This window comes from Pezoporus occidentalis, unplaced genomic scaffold (genome assembly GCF_034315485.1).
Source record: "Pezoporus occidentalis ecotype Australia unplaced genomic scaffold, CSIRO_AGI_Poc_V1 ctg79, whole genome shotgun sequence".
Classification (NCBI taxonomy): Eukaryota; Metazoa; Chordata; class Aves; order Psittaciformes; family Psittacidae; genus Pezoporus; species Pezoporus occidentalis.
The window spans coordinates 77,979-98,468 of record NW_026916147.1 but is presented as its reverse complement, the minus strand read 5'-3'; the positions used below and the strand labels follow the sequence as shown (position 1 = coordinate 98,468).

The 20,490-nt window shown below is 46.7% G+C and overlaps 1 protein-coding gene across 3 annotated transcripts; it reads right to left on the bottom strand.

Moving 5' to 3' along the window:
* Window positions 1-70: 70 nt before the first annotated feature.
* On the bottom strand, window positions 71-18,081 carry DMP1 (dentin matrix acidic phosphoprotein 1). Of its 3 annotated transcripts, none has more exons than XM_062602801.1 (5): window positions 17,333-18,081; window positions 3,004-3,077; window positions 2,858-2,905; window positions 2,135-2,386; window positions 71-1,979 (listed from the first exon to the last, which is right to left on the bottom strand). In XM_062602801.1, the coding sequence occupies exons 1-5, from the start codon at window positions 17,523-17,525 to the stop codon at window positions 723-725; spliced, it is 1,824 nt and encodes a 607-aa protein (XP_062458785.1). In that variant the 5' UTR covers window positions 17,526-18,081; the 3' UTR covers window positions 71-722. The 3 variants fall into 3 exon arrangements, with proteins under 3 accessions (XP_062458785.1, XP_062458787.1, XP_062458786.1); XM_062602803.1 differs by lacking the exon at window positions 17,333-18,081 and adding an exon at window positions 3,990-5,151; XM_062602802.1 differs by lacking the exon at window positions 17,333-18,081 and having other exon boundaries at window positions 3,004-3,924.
* Between the last annotated feature and the right edge of the window lie 2,409 nt (window positions 18,082-20,490).

Here is a 20,490-nt window from a genome sequence, read left to right as displayed (position 1 = left end):
TCGCTCGCTCCAGTCCAACCTCAAATCTCAGCACCCATCTCCCTCCAGAAAGAAAACCAGCAACACCTCAGACCACGCCACTATGGAGTGTGATGGTTTTAATGGTAATTAGAGAAATCAACAGGGTACATTTCAGCCTTGAAATACAAGTGCAAAAAGGATACAATATAGTGTTTTCTGTACATTTCTTACAAAATATTACATACATTCCATCCTGAAGTGGTACTTCACACACTGCTGAGCCCACGTACCACACGTGTACACCAGCTGTAGCTTTTCCTCTTTCCCTCCTTATGTGCAGGACATGGATCTAACAGAAAGCCCCCATTAGAGTCTGGACAGATGCTTTCATGGCAGTGGTAGGTAAATACAAGGGGTGAACACAGGGACCTTCCTGCCCAGCATCCCCAGGCGCTGGCAGCTCCTGCAGTGCTGAGCTCCCACTGTGCCTATGTGGCAAGTGGGCAGCATCACCCTGCTGGCACTCAGAGCTCTTGGTTTAGGAAATGTTTTTTCTCACTGCAGTTTGGCATTTTCCCTGTGCCTGGCATCACCTCCCACTTCATGCCCTGTATAGTATACCCAGGTCGAGTCATGGCAAACCTGCTTCCATTTTACCCACAGCATCTCCTCAGGAAGAAGTCAGCCAGGCTAAATAGCAAATAAATTAAACCCTCCTCCCCCCGCACTCCCCCAGCACCAGTGAGCCTGTGTGACACGTGTCAGTACCCATCCTGGCAGTCATTGTCATCGTAGTCAGCAGCAGGCTTGTTGCGGTAGGCACCCAGCCGCCGCTTGCGGCTCCCGCTCTCCAGGCTCTGTGGCGAGCTGTTGTCCCCACGGCTGCTGGACTCGCGGGTGGCATCCTCCTGGGAGTGGCTTTCATCATCATCATCATCCTCCTGGGACTCACTGATGTTGCTCTCTGTGGACCTGCTGTCCTCAGCCGCATCATCCTCTTGGCTACCATCGTCCTCTGGTGATGCACTCTGGCTCTCGGTTGATGTGCTCGGCTCATCCCCATCAGGGTTGGAGTCATTCTCATCCTCCTTTGACTCCTCTGCAGTGTTCTCTGTGGACAAGCTCTGGTTGCCATCATCTTCTCTGGACTCACTGTCAGGTGTGGATGGTGCACTCCTGTCCTCAGCAGACTCCTGGTCCTCCTGCTCTTCCCGGGACTGGCTGCTGCTGTGCTCACCTGATGTGCTCACCACCTCCTTGGGGATGTCCTCTGGGGACTCCCCTGGCTCTTCATCTGACTGTTCAGCGGTGCTCTCTTTGGACTCGCTGTCCTCATCCTCCCTGGATGGGCTGTCCTCCCCATCCCCGTCCTCCCTGGAGCGGCTTGCACTGTTCTCCTCTGACTGGCTGGTGTCAGGCTCTTCTGACTGACTGCTTTCCTCTGTGGATGGGCTGTTTTCTCCCGAGTCAGCATCCTCCACCTCTGGGGACCTGCTGTCACCCTCCTCCCATTGGTGGGAGCCAGCCTCCCAGCTGCTGCCCAAGGCATGAGGGCCAGCACGACGCCCCTTATAGCTGCTGGCTGGGCCATCAAAGACAGAGGGGTCATCACCCTGCATGGCTCCATCCTCGAAGTTGTAGTGTTCCTCTTCCTGGCTGCTGCTGCTGCCCCCTCCATGCCTGTAGGTCCGCTCATACCGGCTACCGAGGTAGTTCCTGTACTGCCGGTGGTCTGCCCCCATGCTCTCACTGCTGCTACTGCTGCTGCTGTCGCTGTGCCCTCCAGCAGCCCCCGTGTCCCCATGGCCAGTGTCATGGTCATGTTCACCTGCCCCATCAGGAACTGCCACATAGGTAGGACCTTCACCCCCATCCTCTGCCCCGTTCTCATCAAAGGTGTCATCCCCACTGTCATCCTCTTCATCCAGGAGCCTGCCAGCATGGGAGGGAAGCACATTGACTCCAGTGCCATGGTGCTCTCCGTTGTCACTGTCATCAGCATCACGTGCATCCTCCTCCTGTGGAGATGAAAAATGGAAATGAATGCAAAGGCTTGTGGGTCACAGGCACCAGGACTGCTCAACATGCAGCCCAAGTGCTATCCTGACCAACACAGATTTGGTGCTATGTTCACTTTCCTGGCACAGCAGAACACCCCTCTCTGCTCACTCACCAGGAAACCCAGGCTGTTCCCACCCCGGGCACTCGCATCCTCGTGGTCCACCTGGTTCAGGTGCTGAGGCTCCCCAGCTCTGCCTCCCTTGTCATGGCCACCATGCTTGCCCAGGTCCTCACCCACAGCGTTCCCAACTGCTGTGTCCCCGGCAAGGGTATTTTCCGTCTCTCCTGTGACAGGAGGATGTCTGCCATCTTCACCATCCAGGAGGTTGCCCAGCTTGTTGATGTACTCTTCATTTGCTGTGTCCTGAATACAAAACATAACACAGCGCTTTGGGTTATTGAACACCACTGCACGTTTACTGCTACTGCTATGGGATGATATATCACTCCTAAGCCATGCAAGTACTCAAGCATCTTTTTATTGCTTTCACCCCAACCCTTCAGTTGTTTCTGCTGATGCAAAACCAAAAGTAGCCGTCAACAAAAGGGTAACACAGAAAAGCCATGACAGTTCAGAGCAGAGAAATTCATGTTTCAGGACCAGCACAGCAGAACGCACAATGTGAATTGGGAATGTGCACAAGGAAACAAGGCAAAATGAGGTGAAACCAACCCAGACTAGAGAAGACTGAACAGATGGGCAAAGCTCAAACACCCACAGAAGCAGCAGGTGTTCCCTCAGGTGCCTGCTTCAAGGATGCCTACCTGGGGCTGGCTCCCCATTCATTGCCCTACAAATATGCTGCTTATGGGACCAGGGCACCCCATGGCTTACCTGCTGCTGGGCGCTGCGGAGGGAGCCGGTGGGCTCATGGCCAGGCACCTAAACACATCCAGGAGACATCTGATCAGTGACTGGTGTGCCTTGGATGGGCAAACCACCAGGGTTTGGGGTTTGAGTACCTGTCCATGGGTACTTACAGGGTGAGCGCAGGCTATGGGCCAGAGGAGCAGCACCACGAATGCAGCCCTCATGTCAGTTGTGGTCCCCTTGGCTGCAACAGGGAGCTAAGTATTAGCACACTAGAGCAAAACACTGGTACATGTCCCTGGTTGCAACCAGGCCCTACAAAGCCCTTCCAGCTGATACAGCCTTGCCACCCTTGCACATGGTGCTCAGCCTGGTGTGTCATCAAACAAGCCAAGGATTTCTCCTTGTGCCACCTCCTGGCACCTTCTGTGCAGAAACTTCCTTTTAGTTTGGAATTTTAAATAACTGGCCATGCTCCTGCAGATATTTTGTCTAAGCATCATTAAAGAGTGGAAAAGTTCATCCAAATTCGCTGTTCCCACAGAAATGTCACCAGCCACCCAGCTGAGATCAGGGGCAGTGATGGGAGCAGGCACCACAGATGGGCAGCACCATAAGACAGTGGGCTACAGAGCTATGCTTCCCACCTGGTGTGGTTCCTACAGCCCATAAAACCCCTGCTGCCCAAAGTGGAGTCCCTGGTGAGACAACCACATGGAGAGCTGCATCCCCTGTGGCCACTGGCTCGGTCTGGCAGGTGAAGCAGCAAGGGGCTTTCCTCCAGCTCTGCTGTCATTTTCCAAGTCACACAAGCAGCCCAGCAACACATCCCCGCAGGGCATACTGACTGCACTGCACATCAGGCCCTTAGTGACATGGTTTAGTGGTGGACTTGGCAGTCCTGGGGTAAAGGTTGGACTTGATGATCTTAAAGCTGTTTTCCAATCTCACAGATTCTATGATTCTATGATCATCCTGCACCCAAAACACACTGGAGCAAAGAACTCCCAAATTCTTCCCTTAAAAGCAACACCAACACTCCAGCTTACAAGTGTCCTGCTTTCTACCAAAACTTGGCTACAACCCCTCTTGCCCAAAAATCACCCTTTTATCTCCAGGTAATGCCGAAGCAACCCAAAGAAAGCAAAACCTTTACCTTGAGCGCTGTGCGAGCGGGTGTCTCCTCAGTGCTGGGGATGGGATGGGCTGGCTGCCTGTGCTGGGATGCCCCGTGCTGTGTGCCCTGGCGTGGCTGTGCAGGCATTTAAGCGCTGCCCGGCGCCAGCCCCGGGCAGGGGGCAGCCAATGGCACTGGCAGGCAGCGCGGCCACGCGTGGAGGTGTCACCGGGAACTGGCCTCCCACACTTCCTCCGGCCTCCGCTGGGACGCCGGCCCCAAAAAAGCTGTTTGTGGTTGCAGGACGACGAGCCGGGCCAGCAGTTAATGACCGACTGCGCCGGCCTCTGTTTTCACTGCTAAATTTGTTCCGTTCACACACTTCCCGCTGTGACACACACAAACAACTACAGCCTGGCCAACGCCGAGCACCAGGCCCTGTCCCGGGGATGGCATCCTCCTAAGGCATGCACTTGGGAACAGCGTGTGCCCTGTGCCATGGTGCTGAAACCCACGTGAGAGCATTCCCACTCAGCCTCCTCATGCGCCTTGGGGCAGAAGCACAAAACACTGTGGCAGAAGGAGAGGACATGCTTATTTCCTGCCCACATTTGCACCCATGCAAGGGAGAAAGGAAATACTAACTAGGTGCACAGAGAGGATCACACCCCCTGCACAGGGGACTGTAGCACCCCCAGAGCTTCTTCTAGCTGCTGGTCAGGGGATGAAATCTCTGCTCTGGAAAACACAGGCAACAACACATGCACATGTGTATAGGCATGTATATACATGGGCATGTACATGCAAACATACATATGAAAACACACACCACATATACCATTTGGTGTAGCATGGATTATAGGCAGGTAGTGACAGGACAAGGCAGGGTGGCTTTAAACTGAAAGAGGGAAGGTTTAAATGAGGTATTATGAAATAATCCTTCACTATGAGGGTGGTGAGGCACTGGCACAGGTTTCCCAGAGAAGCTGTGCCTACCCCATCCCTGGCAGAGTTCAAGGCCAGACTGGATGAGACTTTGGAGAAACCTGGTCTAGTGGGAAGGTGTCCCTGCCCATAGCAGGGGGTTTGGAACTGGATGGTCTTTAAGGTCCTCTCCATCCCAAACCATTCAGATTCGATGATCACCTACTCCAAACAACACAGTAACCCAGCAGTGCAGATATCCTCTACCTGATCACAGTGTGAGAGGGAGTTTGCAAACCCCCATATGTGAACACACACACACACACACACACACACACACACACACACATCCTGACACAGTGCAAATGCACCTCTCTGACCATGTGGTTTAGGTCAGGACCAGCATGCCTCAGCCTTACACCTGGCTTTTCCCTCTGCCCCAGTCTGGGTGGAAGGAAGGCAACTTCCTTGCCTGTATTTGGCCATTGCTAAATCCCCTGTGCCCACAGTACCCTCTCTCTGCTAATAAAAAGCACACCACAAGTGCAAATAGATTGCTTTGAAGCAGCAGTGCTTCTCTGCTCTGCAAGCTGGGTTCTCACACAAACCAAGCTGCAGATTATGGGCACAACCACAGGGCGAGGGGCCAGGAGGAGGGTGCCTACAGGTGTTTTATTGAGAAGGAAGTGTAAATGACAGCACTGATACTCTGTGAGGAGTGTTTGTACATCCTCCAGGTAGGAGAAGGTGTTTCTGCTGCCCTGGGCAAGTGCTGGAAATGCTGATGCTGCAAGGTAAATGAATTAAAGAAACCTGAGCAGGGCTTTTTTATTGAGCCTGGGCTCTGTGAACTGCAGATTACCTGAATTTACCTGGAATGTCCCATGGCAGGGGGTTGGAACTTGATGATCTTAAGGTCCTTTCTAACCCTAACTATTCTATGATTCTATGTATCACCCTCAGACAACAGTATCCAGGAAGCATCCTCCATGCTATGAGACCACCATGGCTCAACAGAGCATCTTGTGAAAGCAGACATGTCAGTCTGCTGTTGTGGCTGCCTGCTTAATTTCATTCTTGAAGATCTCCTGCTTTCCTGCTTCCCCCCCCACCCCCACCATTACCTGCCAGGGGAATTTGCATACCTGCCCTGTGAGGACTGGGCAGGGACCAGAGGTGCCAAATGCGACAAACGCCTTTTTTTCCTTTCTCATGCTCCCCACACAGGGAGGTCCCAGGGCTGACCCAGCCCCATTGCTCTCCCCATAGCCCCTCAACCTCAAGATGGGTAACACCAAGCTGCTCACTCTCACGCATGCGTACACTTTCAGCAGATGTTTTCCCTCTTCTTCCCTACCCAACTCCTGCTGCAGATACTGTGGGATGTATTTTCCTCTTGACCTGTGACAAAATTATACCCCTGTCCCCGGCCAGATATGAGTTCATGTTGCCAACTTTTTTTAGGCACCTTCAACAATTACCGTGTTTTGTTGTGCTGGGTTTTTTATGTCAAACCTACATTTAACTCAGCCCCCAAAGTTCTGGTGCTGCCTCACGTCCAAGCTCTGCAACAAGGGGATAAACACCGAGCTGTGTGAACCTGGCTTTTTTATACCACATTTCACTTGCTTACCCCTCTGGCCACCCACCCCCAAGTCACCTTCCTCCTCTCCAGTGGCCCCGAAAATGGCACCAGTGCACCCAACAGCACTCGCTGCCAGAACCCTGACCAGACCCCAAGTCCTTGTGTCCTCCAATAGCCCTGGGTTGAAAGACCAGGTCTGCCCCCTAAGTCCCTTCCAGAGAGCACCCCATATCATCAGCCAGAGTGTCCAAGCAGCTCTGCCTTTGCTCTGCAAGGAAAGGAAAGCCCAGCCCACACACTGTAACCTTACAAAAAGGCTTAAAAAACCCCAACCCCCTAAACCGATAATATTGAGGATTATTGTTTGCTACACCATAGGTGAGAAATGGGCTGGGGTTGGGGGAAGTGGCTGCCCGAACAGTGTTATAAGTGCTACTGTGCATTTCCCCAAATCATCATCTCTCCTGAGACGCTTGGTCCCTGGAGGCAGCCAAGACAAGAAGCAGCAGGGCAAGGAACATAGGGAAACCTGGCCAGGCTAAAGCTGGCACCCGCAGGCTACTGAGGAGGTGGCTAATTCAGACAAGAGGTCTGGCAGGGCTAATGAGAAGACACAGGAATATCACTCTGCTGTTTGACAAGTTGAACTGTGCAGTGTTCATAAGGCAGAGGTAAGATATGAGCACAGACAGCAGGACAGATTAGAGATGCAAAACCAAGACAGAAGTTGGAACGGCAGAGAGTGAACTGATGATGGAGGCACATAACTGCTGCTCTCTTCCACCAACTGAGCCATCTCAGCATTGAAAACTCAAGAAATCAGTATTTAAAGAACAACAACAACAACAACACACCGTTCCCTCTTTTTTTCAGTCCAAGGTATTTTCATAGGGTTTATGTTGCTGGTGCACTTTTCTCTTGGTGACACCCATGGGTTTTGACAGCAGCACCAAAAGAAAAGGATTAATGAGTGAACTGGAGGAGGAGAGACCAGAATGAGAGCACAACTCAAGGCACACATCTCTGTCCCTTTCCCAGACACTCAACACCAGCTCCTGCCTTATGCTTAGATCCAAATCCCTCTGCCAAGCACTTGCTGGTGACAGTTACTACAGTGCAGGGCTGTGTTTTCAATTGGGAGCAGGCAGGAATGCCTCCTATTCATTTTCCCTGTACATGCCACATTAGCAACAGGAATTACCCAGTGCCCAATCCCAAAGGACAGATTCCCACACTGCTCCTCTAACAGGTGCTTAGCCTTGCAAAGCACCCAGATTCCCATGTCACAACCTGCTTTGCAGGTAGACAGACCATAGCTGGTGGCTGTGGGCACAAAGGGGAGAAGCAGCCTGGCTGTGGCTCCTCCGCACATGCAAGGAATCTGAGCAAAGGCATCATGCCTGTTCCCTGAAGTCTGAGTAAATATTACCCGTGTTTCACAGCGTTAAAGTAACACACAATGCAGTAGCTACTGGTAACATTTTAGGTGTTTGAAGAACAGCATTGATATTGCAGCTCCCCCCCAGCAGCAAGCCTCAAAGCTACAAACACTGTGGTACACGGCAGATGGAAGTTAACGTCATGTTTTTCACAGTGCAGAGGCGCCAACAATACTGGTTCATGCTAAGCTTTTAAAATCCGCTATTTCTTCTCACTGTTAGAAAAACACATCTTAGGTGCTTGAGTCCTGGAGCTCTGAATTACAGACACACACAGGGCCCCACTAATGCTAGACCCCTGCACAAGACCAGCAGCCCTCTGCACAAGGGCAGGATCATAAACCCGTCCTCGGGTGCCACCATGGAGCTTCCTTTACAGCCAGAGAAAACAAGCACTTTAAAGTCACCCATCATTTGCCCTATTTCAACCACCTATTTCAGACTGAAATGCAGCACAGACTGTTTGAGGTCTCCGTGACAATGCCAAAGGAAGGTGACCAGCATGCTGGTCTTGTCCTACCAAGAAGATGCACCATGCTCTTGCCCAATACACATAGAAGGCAAGTTCCCGAAGCCCTGTCTCTCGCCACTTCCCATCAACACTGCTGGCACAGGTACCAGGCAGCCTAGTGTGGCTGGGTTCTCATTAGTTCAGCACAGACAGCAGTAATCATAGTGACAGCAATGGATAATTATGGCTCCTAAAATTTCATTCAGAGTACAATATCTTCTACAATCATTCCCTGCTCAGAAGTCAGTCCACTGGGAGGTGGGAGCAGTGTGTACTTGTCAATCACAAGCTGGAAATGGAACAATAACAGAGCCTTAACTTGAAAAGCCCTCTCTAAGCATCTCTCCGCACTCGCCCCCACTCCAACTGGAATTGCAGATATCTGTGCCAGACTCCGGCAAAGCAGCACAGTGAGAGTGCTCTTGGGAAATAACACAGCAATGAGCTGGGGCCAGGTATGCCCTCACATCAGCTGGCAGCTGGTGTGACCTCCTCTGAGCTGCAGGTTTGAGATACGGCCAGCTGCAGTGTGTGTCCTTATCAGAGGTCTATAGCTTCACAGTACCCTGATCTCTTGTTGGAGGGGGAAAATACATCATAAGGAAATGACTGATTGATATGATTGTAAGAAACAGGGACAGCATGAGTACAAACGGGTGTTGAGGAGGCACAGGCTGCCCAGAGTGGGTAGAGAGGTCAGGTCAGGGCTGGCAGGTCGAGGGATAGACATCTGTAGGGACAGCCCGACCCTCCTCCCAGGAGGGCGGTCAGCACTCCTTTGGTTCCTGTACTGTCATTATGGCTCACTTAGTCTAAATTTATCACTGCTTGGTGTAGCTGGGCAGGAAGCATTACCACAATCCCCTGGGAGCCTGGAAAAGCTCCATAGACACTATCAATGCAGCCCTGAGTAAGAGACCAGTGGCAATTTGGCTCATACCTCCAATGGACAGAAGCCAGTTTGTAGCATTTTCCCCACTATAAGCTTCATCACGTGAAGCTGCTGAGCAGCTGTGAGCTGGGGCAGCCAAGCCTTCAGCCAGGCTTCTGGGTACACTACACTCAAAACTCTATTAGAGAATAGAGAAACATGGTCCCCATCAATGATTAATCATGTGAGCAGAAAGCCTGCTTCATAATCAAAGCATCATCTGCTGACAAAACCTGTGCACTCCTTGCATACGTGTCCTGTGCCAGGCCCCATTGGAAAGGTTACCAGATCCTTAATGTGGCTGGGAATGAAAAAACATGTCTCCAAATTTGTCCAGTTTGCAATGAGCTAAATCCCTGAAATGCTTGAGCTGAGATGTTCTCCCCTAATGCTGGCATCCTTTTCCTTACTCATCTTCCTTTAATCTTCAGAAAGTTAATAACTTTTTAAAAAGACCAAAAAAGACCAAAAAAAAACCCCAAGCAAATATCCACTACCAAAACCCAAACAGCCCAACCTCCCCCCAGAAAGCAGAGAATTCTCAACTTAAATACAGCCATAGAATATAAAAGCAAGACAGCAGAAGCACTTTCCAACTCTCAAAAAGACCTATTACTTCATATGCAAATTTCCTCCTGTGCTTACAAAGTAATTGAACCCTCATTGTTCAAAACCCAGCCCAAGCCCAGCTGTAGGACCACATCATGCATTGGGTGAGTTTCCCTTTGATCTGAGCTTATTCAGCCCAGCACCCACACCATGCACAGCCAAACTGCTTGTCCCACAGCAAAGATGGGAGCCAAACCTTCCAGGAAAGATGGTCAGGGCAGAAAAGGCAGGAGAAGTGCAAAGCTGCCTGCTTCCTTGGAGTGTGAAGGACAGAGGAGGGGGAGGAAGGAGGAACCCAGAAGTTTCCTTGATTACCCACAAGCACCCTATGCAGGTGTAAAGCCTACAGATTTCCAATAGCTAAGGAACCCCATTGTTGCCCGTCTGCCCTCTCCAGCCAGAAAGGCACAGTTTTTCTTCTATTTGATTCACCAGGAGCAGCCTCATTTCCAATGCAAAGATGCTTAGCTGATGATCTAACTTCTTATTATTACACAACTCCTGTAGCCAGATCTTTCATGATATTCCAAATTGTACAAAGGGCTATACAAAAAAACCCCACAAACAATCCATAGAAGTTATTCTACGCTACGTAGGAATGTATGTGCCTATGTTAAACCACTTTCAGTAAGAAACAAGTATTAAATCCAATGAAATGTTTCTTAGTTTTCCTTAGTTCCTAAAAGAGTGTCTAAATACTGGTGGGGTGGGGAAACAGTATTTTGCATATCAGAGGGACAAAGGAAAACCTGGAATGGTTAACTGGAAATACTTTTCCTGAAAAAAGCATGCGAGGTTGTAGGTGACAAATGACAAAGCCATATGAGCACTCCACCAGCAGCCAAAGTGCTGGTGTGCATGTTCCAGGGAGCCTGTGTACATTGCACTGCCAGCACACTAAAAGGCAGCTCAGGAGTATTGCTCCAGCACTTGACAGCAGCCATCCCCAATCCTGAGACAGGAATCTGTATTTCTGCTCCACATTCACACAGACTGCAGTAGGAACTGAATCTTGATGCTTTTAAGACCTAGATTTAGAAGACATTCTATTTATTCACCCCAGCAATCAGTTCACCCAATTCAGATACTGGCTATAGGACTGGACCAACCATTCACCCTCAACAACATGGTGACTTTAACACTCTTCCTGGTTTGATCTATTCATGAAGAAAGCTTCCCTCCACCCCTCAATTGTTCTTTGTAATTCTGTACCAATCAGCTTAACTGAGCACACTGTAAATGACAGACTGAAGTCTTACACAACAGACTAATTCTGCTGGACAAGTATATTCACACTCTGTTAGACTTCCAGCTGAATTCAATGGTACACCTCCAAGGAGTTACACACATGTGATTGCACATGCTGATGGCTACGTTTTGACTCGGGCTATTTCCTCTTCACTATTCCCACTGGAGACCTCCCTTACCACACAATTTTTTTTTCTGCATGCTGAGTACATGGAATAATATCACACAAAAGATAAAGCAAGCAGAAATCTTAAAAATGCTGGTAGAAATGAATACTCGATAAGCAATTACCCTTGTGCACATAAGTAACGCTTCTGCATAACCACTCACAAACAAAAAGATGTGGAGATTTGATAACCAAGCAAGGAAGACTGATGCAAACCAATGCAGGCAAGGTCCTGGCTGGGGAAGCAGGGTCAAGAACTGCTGTCTGTTCCCACCCTATGCGGTCCCACTGCTGGAGCAGGTACACAACACCATCACGATTTATTACATTTTTAGTAACTTCAAGGCTCAAGTCATTGACAAAAGCTTCCCTGAGGGTTTCTACTATTTCTGCCTCCTGAAATGCCTGCAAGCCTAGGCACTGCCTGCCTTCTCAAGTCACGTATGCTAACTGTAAGGCGCCTGTGTTGCTCTGCCCAGATGTAATTACATGGTACACTTCGTGGCTTTCTATAAGGAAGTGGCATCATCACCTCTGTCTTCCGGCAGGCACCTCTCCAGAGGCAGACCAAATGGAAATGCAGAGCCATGTAAGGACTTCCTCTGTCCGCCCAGCCATGCAGGGTGGATCCCTGGAAACATCACCTCAGCTTACATACCAGGGCATCCTCTGCCTTCAGCAGGGTCTGGGCACAACTCACTGCTCACTGGAGAAATTGGGCCAGCATCATAAAAACTGATTCATTTCACCCGTAGCCCTCTCAGCATTGTGGGTTTAAGCACTTCATTACACAGCCCACATTCAAATCTTGCCCATGCCCACTGCTGTCATCTCTTCATATGACTAATGCGCTCCAACTCCAGCAGGTAAGCTCAAGACTTTCCATTCCCTCCAACACCAACTTGCACAGCTGAAAACCAGGTGGAATAAAGGGAGGTTTCAGTTTGATTCTCCTCCAAATTTTAACTTTTAATGAAGCTGAAACCCAAAATAAAGCAAAAAGAGCTAGTTTAGCATAAATGCAAATAGTATGCTCGAACAGGCACCATCAAAAAACACTCACTTTAGTGAACTTTTCTATAAAACCTATTTCCTAGTGTAGATCCATTAGTAAACCCAGCCCATGATGGCTGTACACTCGCTGCACAGCATCACCAGTGCCGGTGCCAGCCATCAGCTTTCTGCTGAGCTAGCATGGGCTGGGGACCAGCACCAGCCAGGCTTGCTCTGGCTGAGCCTTCCCTGACCCGTCTTCTGTGTGTGTTGGACCAGGTTTAGCTGTGATGGCCATTTCTTTAGCTGAACAAGTGCTTATGGCCATGATTCCAACACAAGGATGCAGCATAGTGAAGGTGGTGCCTGCACAGAGCTTTTTGTACTCCCCATTCAGGTCCTGAGCACAGGAAGGCAGACATCCGTGCCCACACAGGGTGCAGCATCCTTCTCCTTCCCACCACCTCATCCCATGGTAAAACTATAATTTGATTCCTCTCCCAACAGCTATTTTTGGCTTTTCAGCACTGAAATTAGTATGATTTGTTCAGACGGGAAGTTGTTGCTATAGCACTAGAGAAGGGCAATTGGAAACGAACACTGGTCTTTGATTAAAAGACAGACATCTAAAACCCTTTTAATAAAACATACCTAAACAGACATATAAGAAAGGCTTATCAAAAGAATGCTTTAACCTTTTATCCTGACTTCATTTAGGCAAAAGACAAGGAAACCACTTTTACAACAGTACTGTATAATTTACCAAAGGCTTTCTGTAATGGCAAGGAAATGACTGAACAAAGCTTTTTAAATAAAAGAAAATAACAAGAAAAAGATATCAATAGAAATCGAAGCTCTACAATGTGAGACATATCTTGAATATGCAGGGTAAACACAACCATGTGGAGTTATCTACGAAGCCTTCACTCAAAAAATAATTTAGAACCCATACAAAAGAGGTGAGATGGTTTTGTAAGAATCCAAGGAATTGACTGAGGACCAGTCAGACACATGTCTTAAAGCAGCTCAACTACATCAAGGCTTCCCTAACCCCAAAAGTTGCCTAAAGGGGAAATAGGCCCATGTAAATGTCTTCTGTATTTCTGGTGCTGGGGAAACTAGAGACAATGGACATCTTATGGCAAGAGTGTTTTTCTCTCCTCACTTCTCTTTTTCCCACCAGAATGTCCCTGTCACCTACTCATTCCACTCCCAGTTCACCCCATCTCCCCTTTGCTCCCCTGTCCCTGATACTAATCCAGTGACCTGAGCTACTCCAAAGAGGCTTTGGGACCGCAATAAAACCCACCAGACTGTTTCATAATGATGCTGCCCGAGTCTGAAAGATATTTGTCTCCTTTTGTGTCCTTTTCCCTTCATGTATAGTTAATTTTGTTTTGAAATAAACATTTCCCACCAGAGAACTAAAACGTGCAGGGTGTGGATTGCCTTCTAAAACTGCTCCCATCAGGTAATTCACAAGTGGTATTTTTAAACCCATCGCTCACTGAAACGCAGACATTACACCCACCCACCCACAGACACTTCTTTGTCTTGCGAGAGGCTGTAGACAGCGAGACACCACACACGCAGATGGCACATTTGATAGGAGCCTGACCTTCAGGCTGTCATGAACACACCCTCCTTGGCATTCATTTATATTTGAGAAAAAGGCAATTGTGCCAAGTTGAGGATGCACATGACGAGGAAACAACCCGAGGGAAGACAGGAGCAGTTACCCAGGGCACAAGCTGGGGGCACCATGCCATGGCAGGTACTGAAACTCTCCTGTGCCCTGCAGACCCCCGAGAGAAGCTGCCTGCTCCAGGACAATGCCTGGCTGCCTTCAGCCAAGTGAAAAACCCCCAAGAGATGCCACACCAGAGCTCCCAGCAGCAGTGGAAGCTCCCTGACATGCTACCTTGGAGGCAGGGTAAGAGTGGCCCAAGAGCATGGCCTGGCTACTTTAGCTATACAAAACCACACTTGGGTTATGTCAATTCCTGAGCGAAAGGGAGGCAACATTAGAGCTGAAATAAGCCACTTGCAGGCTGTATGGAATATTAGCAGTAGAACCAGGACCACAACAGGAGATGTCGATAGTCCAGGCTAAGGCCATGTTATTTCTGAATCAACGAGGAATAGATTCAGTGCAATGTTACACAATTTTCATGTCTCTTTATGGACAAAGGGTTTGCTGCTTGTCATCACCAAAGATCACAGCACTTATTAAACAAACAGTCTTGACAAATTCCTTTGTGAGTCTTGACATGCTTTTTACATCAACTTCCCTGTCACAAGCAGATACGGCTTTTTTCTCCACTCACATTTCTTTCATGGCACTGCCAAACAGCTGCAGAGCTGCTTCACGTGGCAGTTGAGTTCCGTACTGCATGAAATGGCATCCATCCGTAATATGAAAAGCATTTGAACCCTTCGTGCTGAGACTTAAATTCCTCTACAGAGGCAGGCTTAAGGCTTTTACTCAGTGGAACATCAGCAGCAAGGTAGATGAGCCACAACAACACCTGATCCTGTTTGGACAGCAGTCTCTACTGTGTAACTGTCTGCTTCCGCATCACCCTTCCCCGAAAGCCTCTAACTGCACTCGTGTCTGCAGCGATTAAGTGAAATAACCACTGCCTCCCAAGCCACACCTGAAGATAGCGCAACATGAGTGCTTTCAGCAGAATTGCCCTTAAGATACCTCCAATCTGTGTGTGTCATTATCACAGCAATGTACAGATAAGAGCTTCACAGTTTAGAGCCATGACTACCTCTTGATGGTTTAAGGATTTTTTCTGTTCTTTTTTTCTTCTTCTTTTTAAGAATTTGGTCAAAAAAAAAAAAAAACACCCACCATTTTGAACAATATAGATCATTAGCTGAGTCTGTCTGTCTGAAAGGCAAAAATAGCCATCCCTCAGTCTGAGCTTTAAAATAGCTCCTCCCCAATGGAAGTCAAATGTTCCCTGGCTGGGACAGATGTTTATTGCTCTCCCTCTTTTTTAAACATTTAATTTCACCTTATGTAGGCATTGTGGTCAAACATGACACAGTCCAGTGCAGCAGCTCACAGGAGACAGAATGAGAGTCTCTAATACAGTCACTGCATCACGCCTTGAAAGACAAAAGCCTGATTTAGCAGCATTACATGGGCAGCCTCATCAGAGCCTTGTCCTTTTTTGGAGTCAGTTCCCACTCATCGTAAGTGCAACTCGTGTCCATACATTCAGTCAATAAGAGTCTTGGCTGGTGCTTGTTCTTATCTCAGGCATCATGAAAATCATACACAGAAATACATTCAGTACAGCATTTAATAAAGATAGATCAAGAAATAAAGAGCACCAATACTGAGAAAGGCAATATATGGTTTTGACAAATCAGGATTGCTGAAGGACTGGAAAACACCGTGTAATAAAATAAAGGAATTATAATGGGCAAGAAGACAGAACTCCTGCTAAACGGATGATGGAGCACTCCTGGACTAGTGTGTAAGATAAACTGTGAAACTACTTAGTCTGTATAGCTCTGGAACCTGTTTCTAGGTGTAGAACTTACTGAAAAACAGGCTAAGAACACACAAGAGGACTTATAACTTAGTCTTGCTGTGATTTTCTTAACATTTTTAATGATATACCACACTTTGTTGAGATTTTTCATTGAAAACCTCTTAGGAGGTAGCTCAATTTCAAAATATCATCAGCTTATATGCATTTATTATTATGCTCTATCTTAACAGATGCTTGCTAATCTTGAAAGGACCCAGGACATTGTTATCCCTAATTGAGAAGGGCAGCTTTTAGAGTCAAAAAAGCTGTGCTGAAATTCAGTTTTTCATAGCATAAATATTTCAGTCCAAATTCAGTACAAGGAGCCTTCTGAAGGCAGTCAAGTTTTCTTTCTTTTGAGGTAAAAAAGAAGGAAGAAATAATGTACTACTATTACTTAGTCCAGAGGATGTAATATATATGCATATATACACACACATATATATTGTATAAACACTATAATTATCAGTGATTTATTTTCAGTAGATAATTTAGAAAGCAATGCAAGCAAAATACTTGGGCAAGGTTTCCTGTCAGATGTCTGTCATAAGATACCTAAAGAGCCACAACTGGCAATACACTGACATATCTAGACACTCTCCTGCTTCTTCAAGAGTAAGGCTCAGGAAACCTCTTTTGTTATTCCTTTGGTGCGGCACAACTGAACTGAGGTGGAACACAGCTGGTCAGAGGCACCAGCTGCCTCCTTTTCCTAGCACTGTCTCCATCCAGTTTTTCTACCTGGCTAGCTCTCAAGAAAACTAAACTCTGCATAAAATGCCCTTATGTTTCACACCAACTCAAGCAACTATTTCCAATAGGAAAGGATGAGCAGTAGCTGTCAACATTTCCAGTTGGAGCTGCTACAGGCTGTGGTCTTTTGAGAATCTAAACTATTTGTATAGGTATCCAAAATGAAGGCTACTTCACGGGCTCATGAGAGGCTTAAGGTGTACCATTTGGTAAGGAAGTTACACAAAGGTTTCCCTTAATTTCCTAATCACCTGTTACTTAATAACTAACAGACAACCACAGATGTGCTTAGAGCCCTATCAACACCATTTGGCAGACCTAACAATCTGGGAAGCCATGGCACACACACATCAGCACTGCATGATCAGCTCTGGCTGTAATCAGACTATTTCGTGTCTGTCTCTTGTTTTGTGGCTCTTTTTTTCCCCCTTCAGTAAAAGAAAAACCAGGGACACCTAAGGTAAGCAGGGTATCACGGATACAGCTGCCAGTGTACATGTAGTTTCTTCATCTACTGTAGAAGCCCCACCTGAAATCAAATTTTCTTATATTTTTTCATTTCAGGGTAAAGAATATTTGATGGAACAGTCAAATTTTACTTGTGGATGAGAACTAGCACCAAGGTCAAAGCAGACTTTACATTTTAAAGTAACATAAATTGAACCCTTGTACCTGGTGTGGAAGTGGATGGCTCAACACCACTCTCTTGTGGGCAGAGATCTGAAGGCCTATGGCTGTGCCAAGCATGTAAATGTTCAGATGGCTTCGATAAAAACAAATGTCTTTTCAGTCTAACTTCCTCTTCCCCGCAGTCAGTCATGCCCACAGTCCTGCTCTGCCAGGGAATACAAGGCAAGACAGACATATTAATAAATGCAATGCAAACTTCTCAGAGCTTTTCCTTCACGCTTTGTTTCAAGTGTCCATTTAGCAGCTGTCACAGTGAGACACTGAGAAATCAATTTTTTTTCACCTCCCTGTACTCATTTGTCTTCTTTCTTCCATGTTTAGTCTTTCTGTGTTGTTTGCTGCGTATTTTCCCTTTTGATTTCCTCTATATGCAATTTTTTTTCCTTCCAATAGCCATACTCCTCCTCACTACAGGTTAGACTTCCTAATATTCACCAGGAAGCACTCATTTTGCCTGAAAATACTCTTAAGGAGAACCCCGCATGTCCAGTTTTCCCACCCTCCTGCTGGAAAATGCATGACTTCACCCTAACAGAGTAGGCTGCTGTCCTGGGTTCAGCTTAAACCACGACAGCTGCAATTGAAGAGCCAATTCTAAAACGGAACCAGCATTTCACTTGAGGTACATCAATAATTGCACAGTATAGCAGACAACCAAAATGGGACACACTGATGCACCAATCACAGCAACATATCAATACATCTCTAGCACATGTTGACAGAAGCTCTCATATTCGCTGCTAACTGCAATGCATGGATCAGACAATTTGTGAAAATATCTAGTCTTAACTCATTAAATCATGGTTTAGGCCAAAGTCTAACAAAATAAGAAAGCGTCTCTCCACTGACACAGGTGCTGAGATGTGTCCCACATTTTTGTGTCCAGCACACAGGCTCCAAGCACAGCACAAGCATAAATGGAAAACAAAGCAAAGATCAATCCAGGACCTCTGGCGTAATACTGGTGTTAAACGAATTCATGCCCTTCTATTGTTAAGCCACAATTGACGCAGCCATATACCTCACTAAAAGGTTATTTAGCTATCAAACACACTAGTGCTCAAGTCCTTCCTCCCAAGTAAAATAGAGGTGAGGACAGGATATAATTATTCTATTTCCAAATTGAATCATCTAATGAGTCACAACAATAATAATTTCTAGGTTGTAGTTTTCCTGCACAGCAACAACTTGGCTTCCCCCTCACTCCTATACTTTACCATGATGGTACAGCACCTCTTTCTGGTGAGAGAACTATCAATGCATAAAATGAAAGGGTTTCCAAAAGTTATACTACCTGACACAGTGGGAACGGCTACAGACTTCCTTGCTAGTACTGATGGCTCTGAGACAAGCTCAAGTTGCCTGATGACACCCAGAAGACAACCAGGCATCTTTTCCTGGACAAAGCATTTTGTCCCCAAAGGCAAACCCAGAAATTTTAATTCAATGAAACATTTTAAAAACATGCAACAAAGCTGATAAAAAATGTATTAATTCTTCAACATCCTCAAAACCGAAACACTTCCTGTCCTACCATCCTATAAGCCCCAAGAAAGTTGTTTCAACACAGAAACAGGCAAAGCTTAGAAATCATATACATATTTTCCAATAATAACCTTCAAGCCCAACAAATTTCAGGTTCAAGTTCTTGCACAGCTCTTGGCAGTCTGGCACCTTTTTTATGAATTCACAGTTTCAAAGCAATGTTAATAGCCATTATCTGAAAATCTTATGAGAAAAAGAGCTAAATACCAGTGTAAGATTAGCAGTGGTGCATTTGTCCTAATTTCTGCTGAGCTACCTGAATATCTTTCTTCTGTCCATACCTGGAATATTTAAAAATCACAGAAACCCATTTATCTTTGATGCTCCAATAAAGCTACTCTGATAGTACAAAGAGGGATGCTCCTGGCACTCCACAAAGTTTTGAATAGATAAAACCAATCATCTTCTAGTAATGCACAACAAAAGAAAAAACAAACAGGAAGTTCTGAAATATCACTGCTCCTTTCAGACGCTGACTGGCTGACAGACCAGCACAATTTCAACTCCAATAGGCACGAATTAGTTTCCAGGCAAAGAAGCAGAGATAAAAGATGAAAGGATTTAAAGAATTTCTTATGAAGTTTTTGTCAGTTTTGTTTTGTGCTTGGTCTACAGGGAGAGAGCTCAGCTGTGATTTCAGCCTCTTTTTTTCTTTTAATTATTTTATTAACAATACACTTCAGTATTGGCCACACAAAACATGGTAAATCTTCATACATTTCACACTGTAACTTGTTTATCTCATCTAACCATCTTCCCAATGCCTATTGCCTTTGGGGATGAGCAGAGTACAAGCTACTAAAACTGCAGCCTTAAAATAAAATGTTAAAACATTATCTAAAATGAGGGACTTTTCAGCATTTGCATTATTGTTGTTACCATTCATACACTTTATTTCATTTTACTTTGACATCTCTAACAATTGTGTCAGTACAATATGCAAAGCAATCTCATTAGTAAGACATGATACTGGCAGAATGGGATATTGGAGACCTATCTGCTGACTTTACTGCACATGCCACTGGAAGTGCCTCTGTTCTTACATCGGTGCATCCGATCCCCTATTTCTGATCTGAGAACCTCCCAGAAAATTTTCCAGTTTGGGAGGTGCATTTCATGGAATAATGAAATAGGAAATAAAAAAGTAAGATTAAATTCATTACTACTGAATAATTGCAAACCCAAGAGCCACAAAGCATCTGCTGCAGGCAGGAATCACTTGGAGTTTTCACACTTACACCAACTTGCTCTACACCATCACTATCAAACATGCAGCACAGCCATGGCAACAGCTTCAAAATAGCTAACTCCTCAGACTTATGCAAGACACACCAACCAATCCTATTTTTCACATTTTTAGTTTAGAGCTTGGCTCTTCAGTTCTCACCTTCTTCCTCTTTAGAGGCTTACACTTCCATGTACAGTACATCAAAACAACACTGAAAAGTTTGGCAAGGGCAGCATTCTCTGTACTTTACTTTTCCTCAGGCCCACAGTATGACCACCTCAACTGATCACTTAGTTCAGCTCTTCTGGGGCCAGCCAGTGCAGCAGAAACTATTGCACCCGCTCCCTTTGGCTCCCCTCCCCACAAA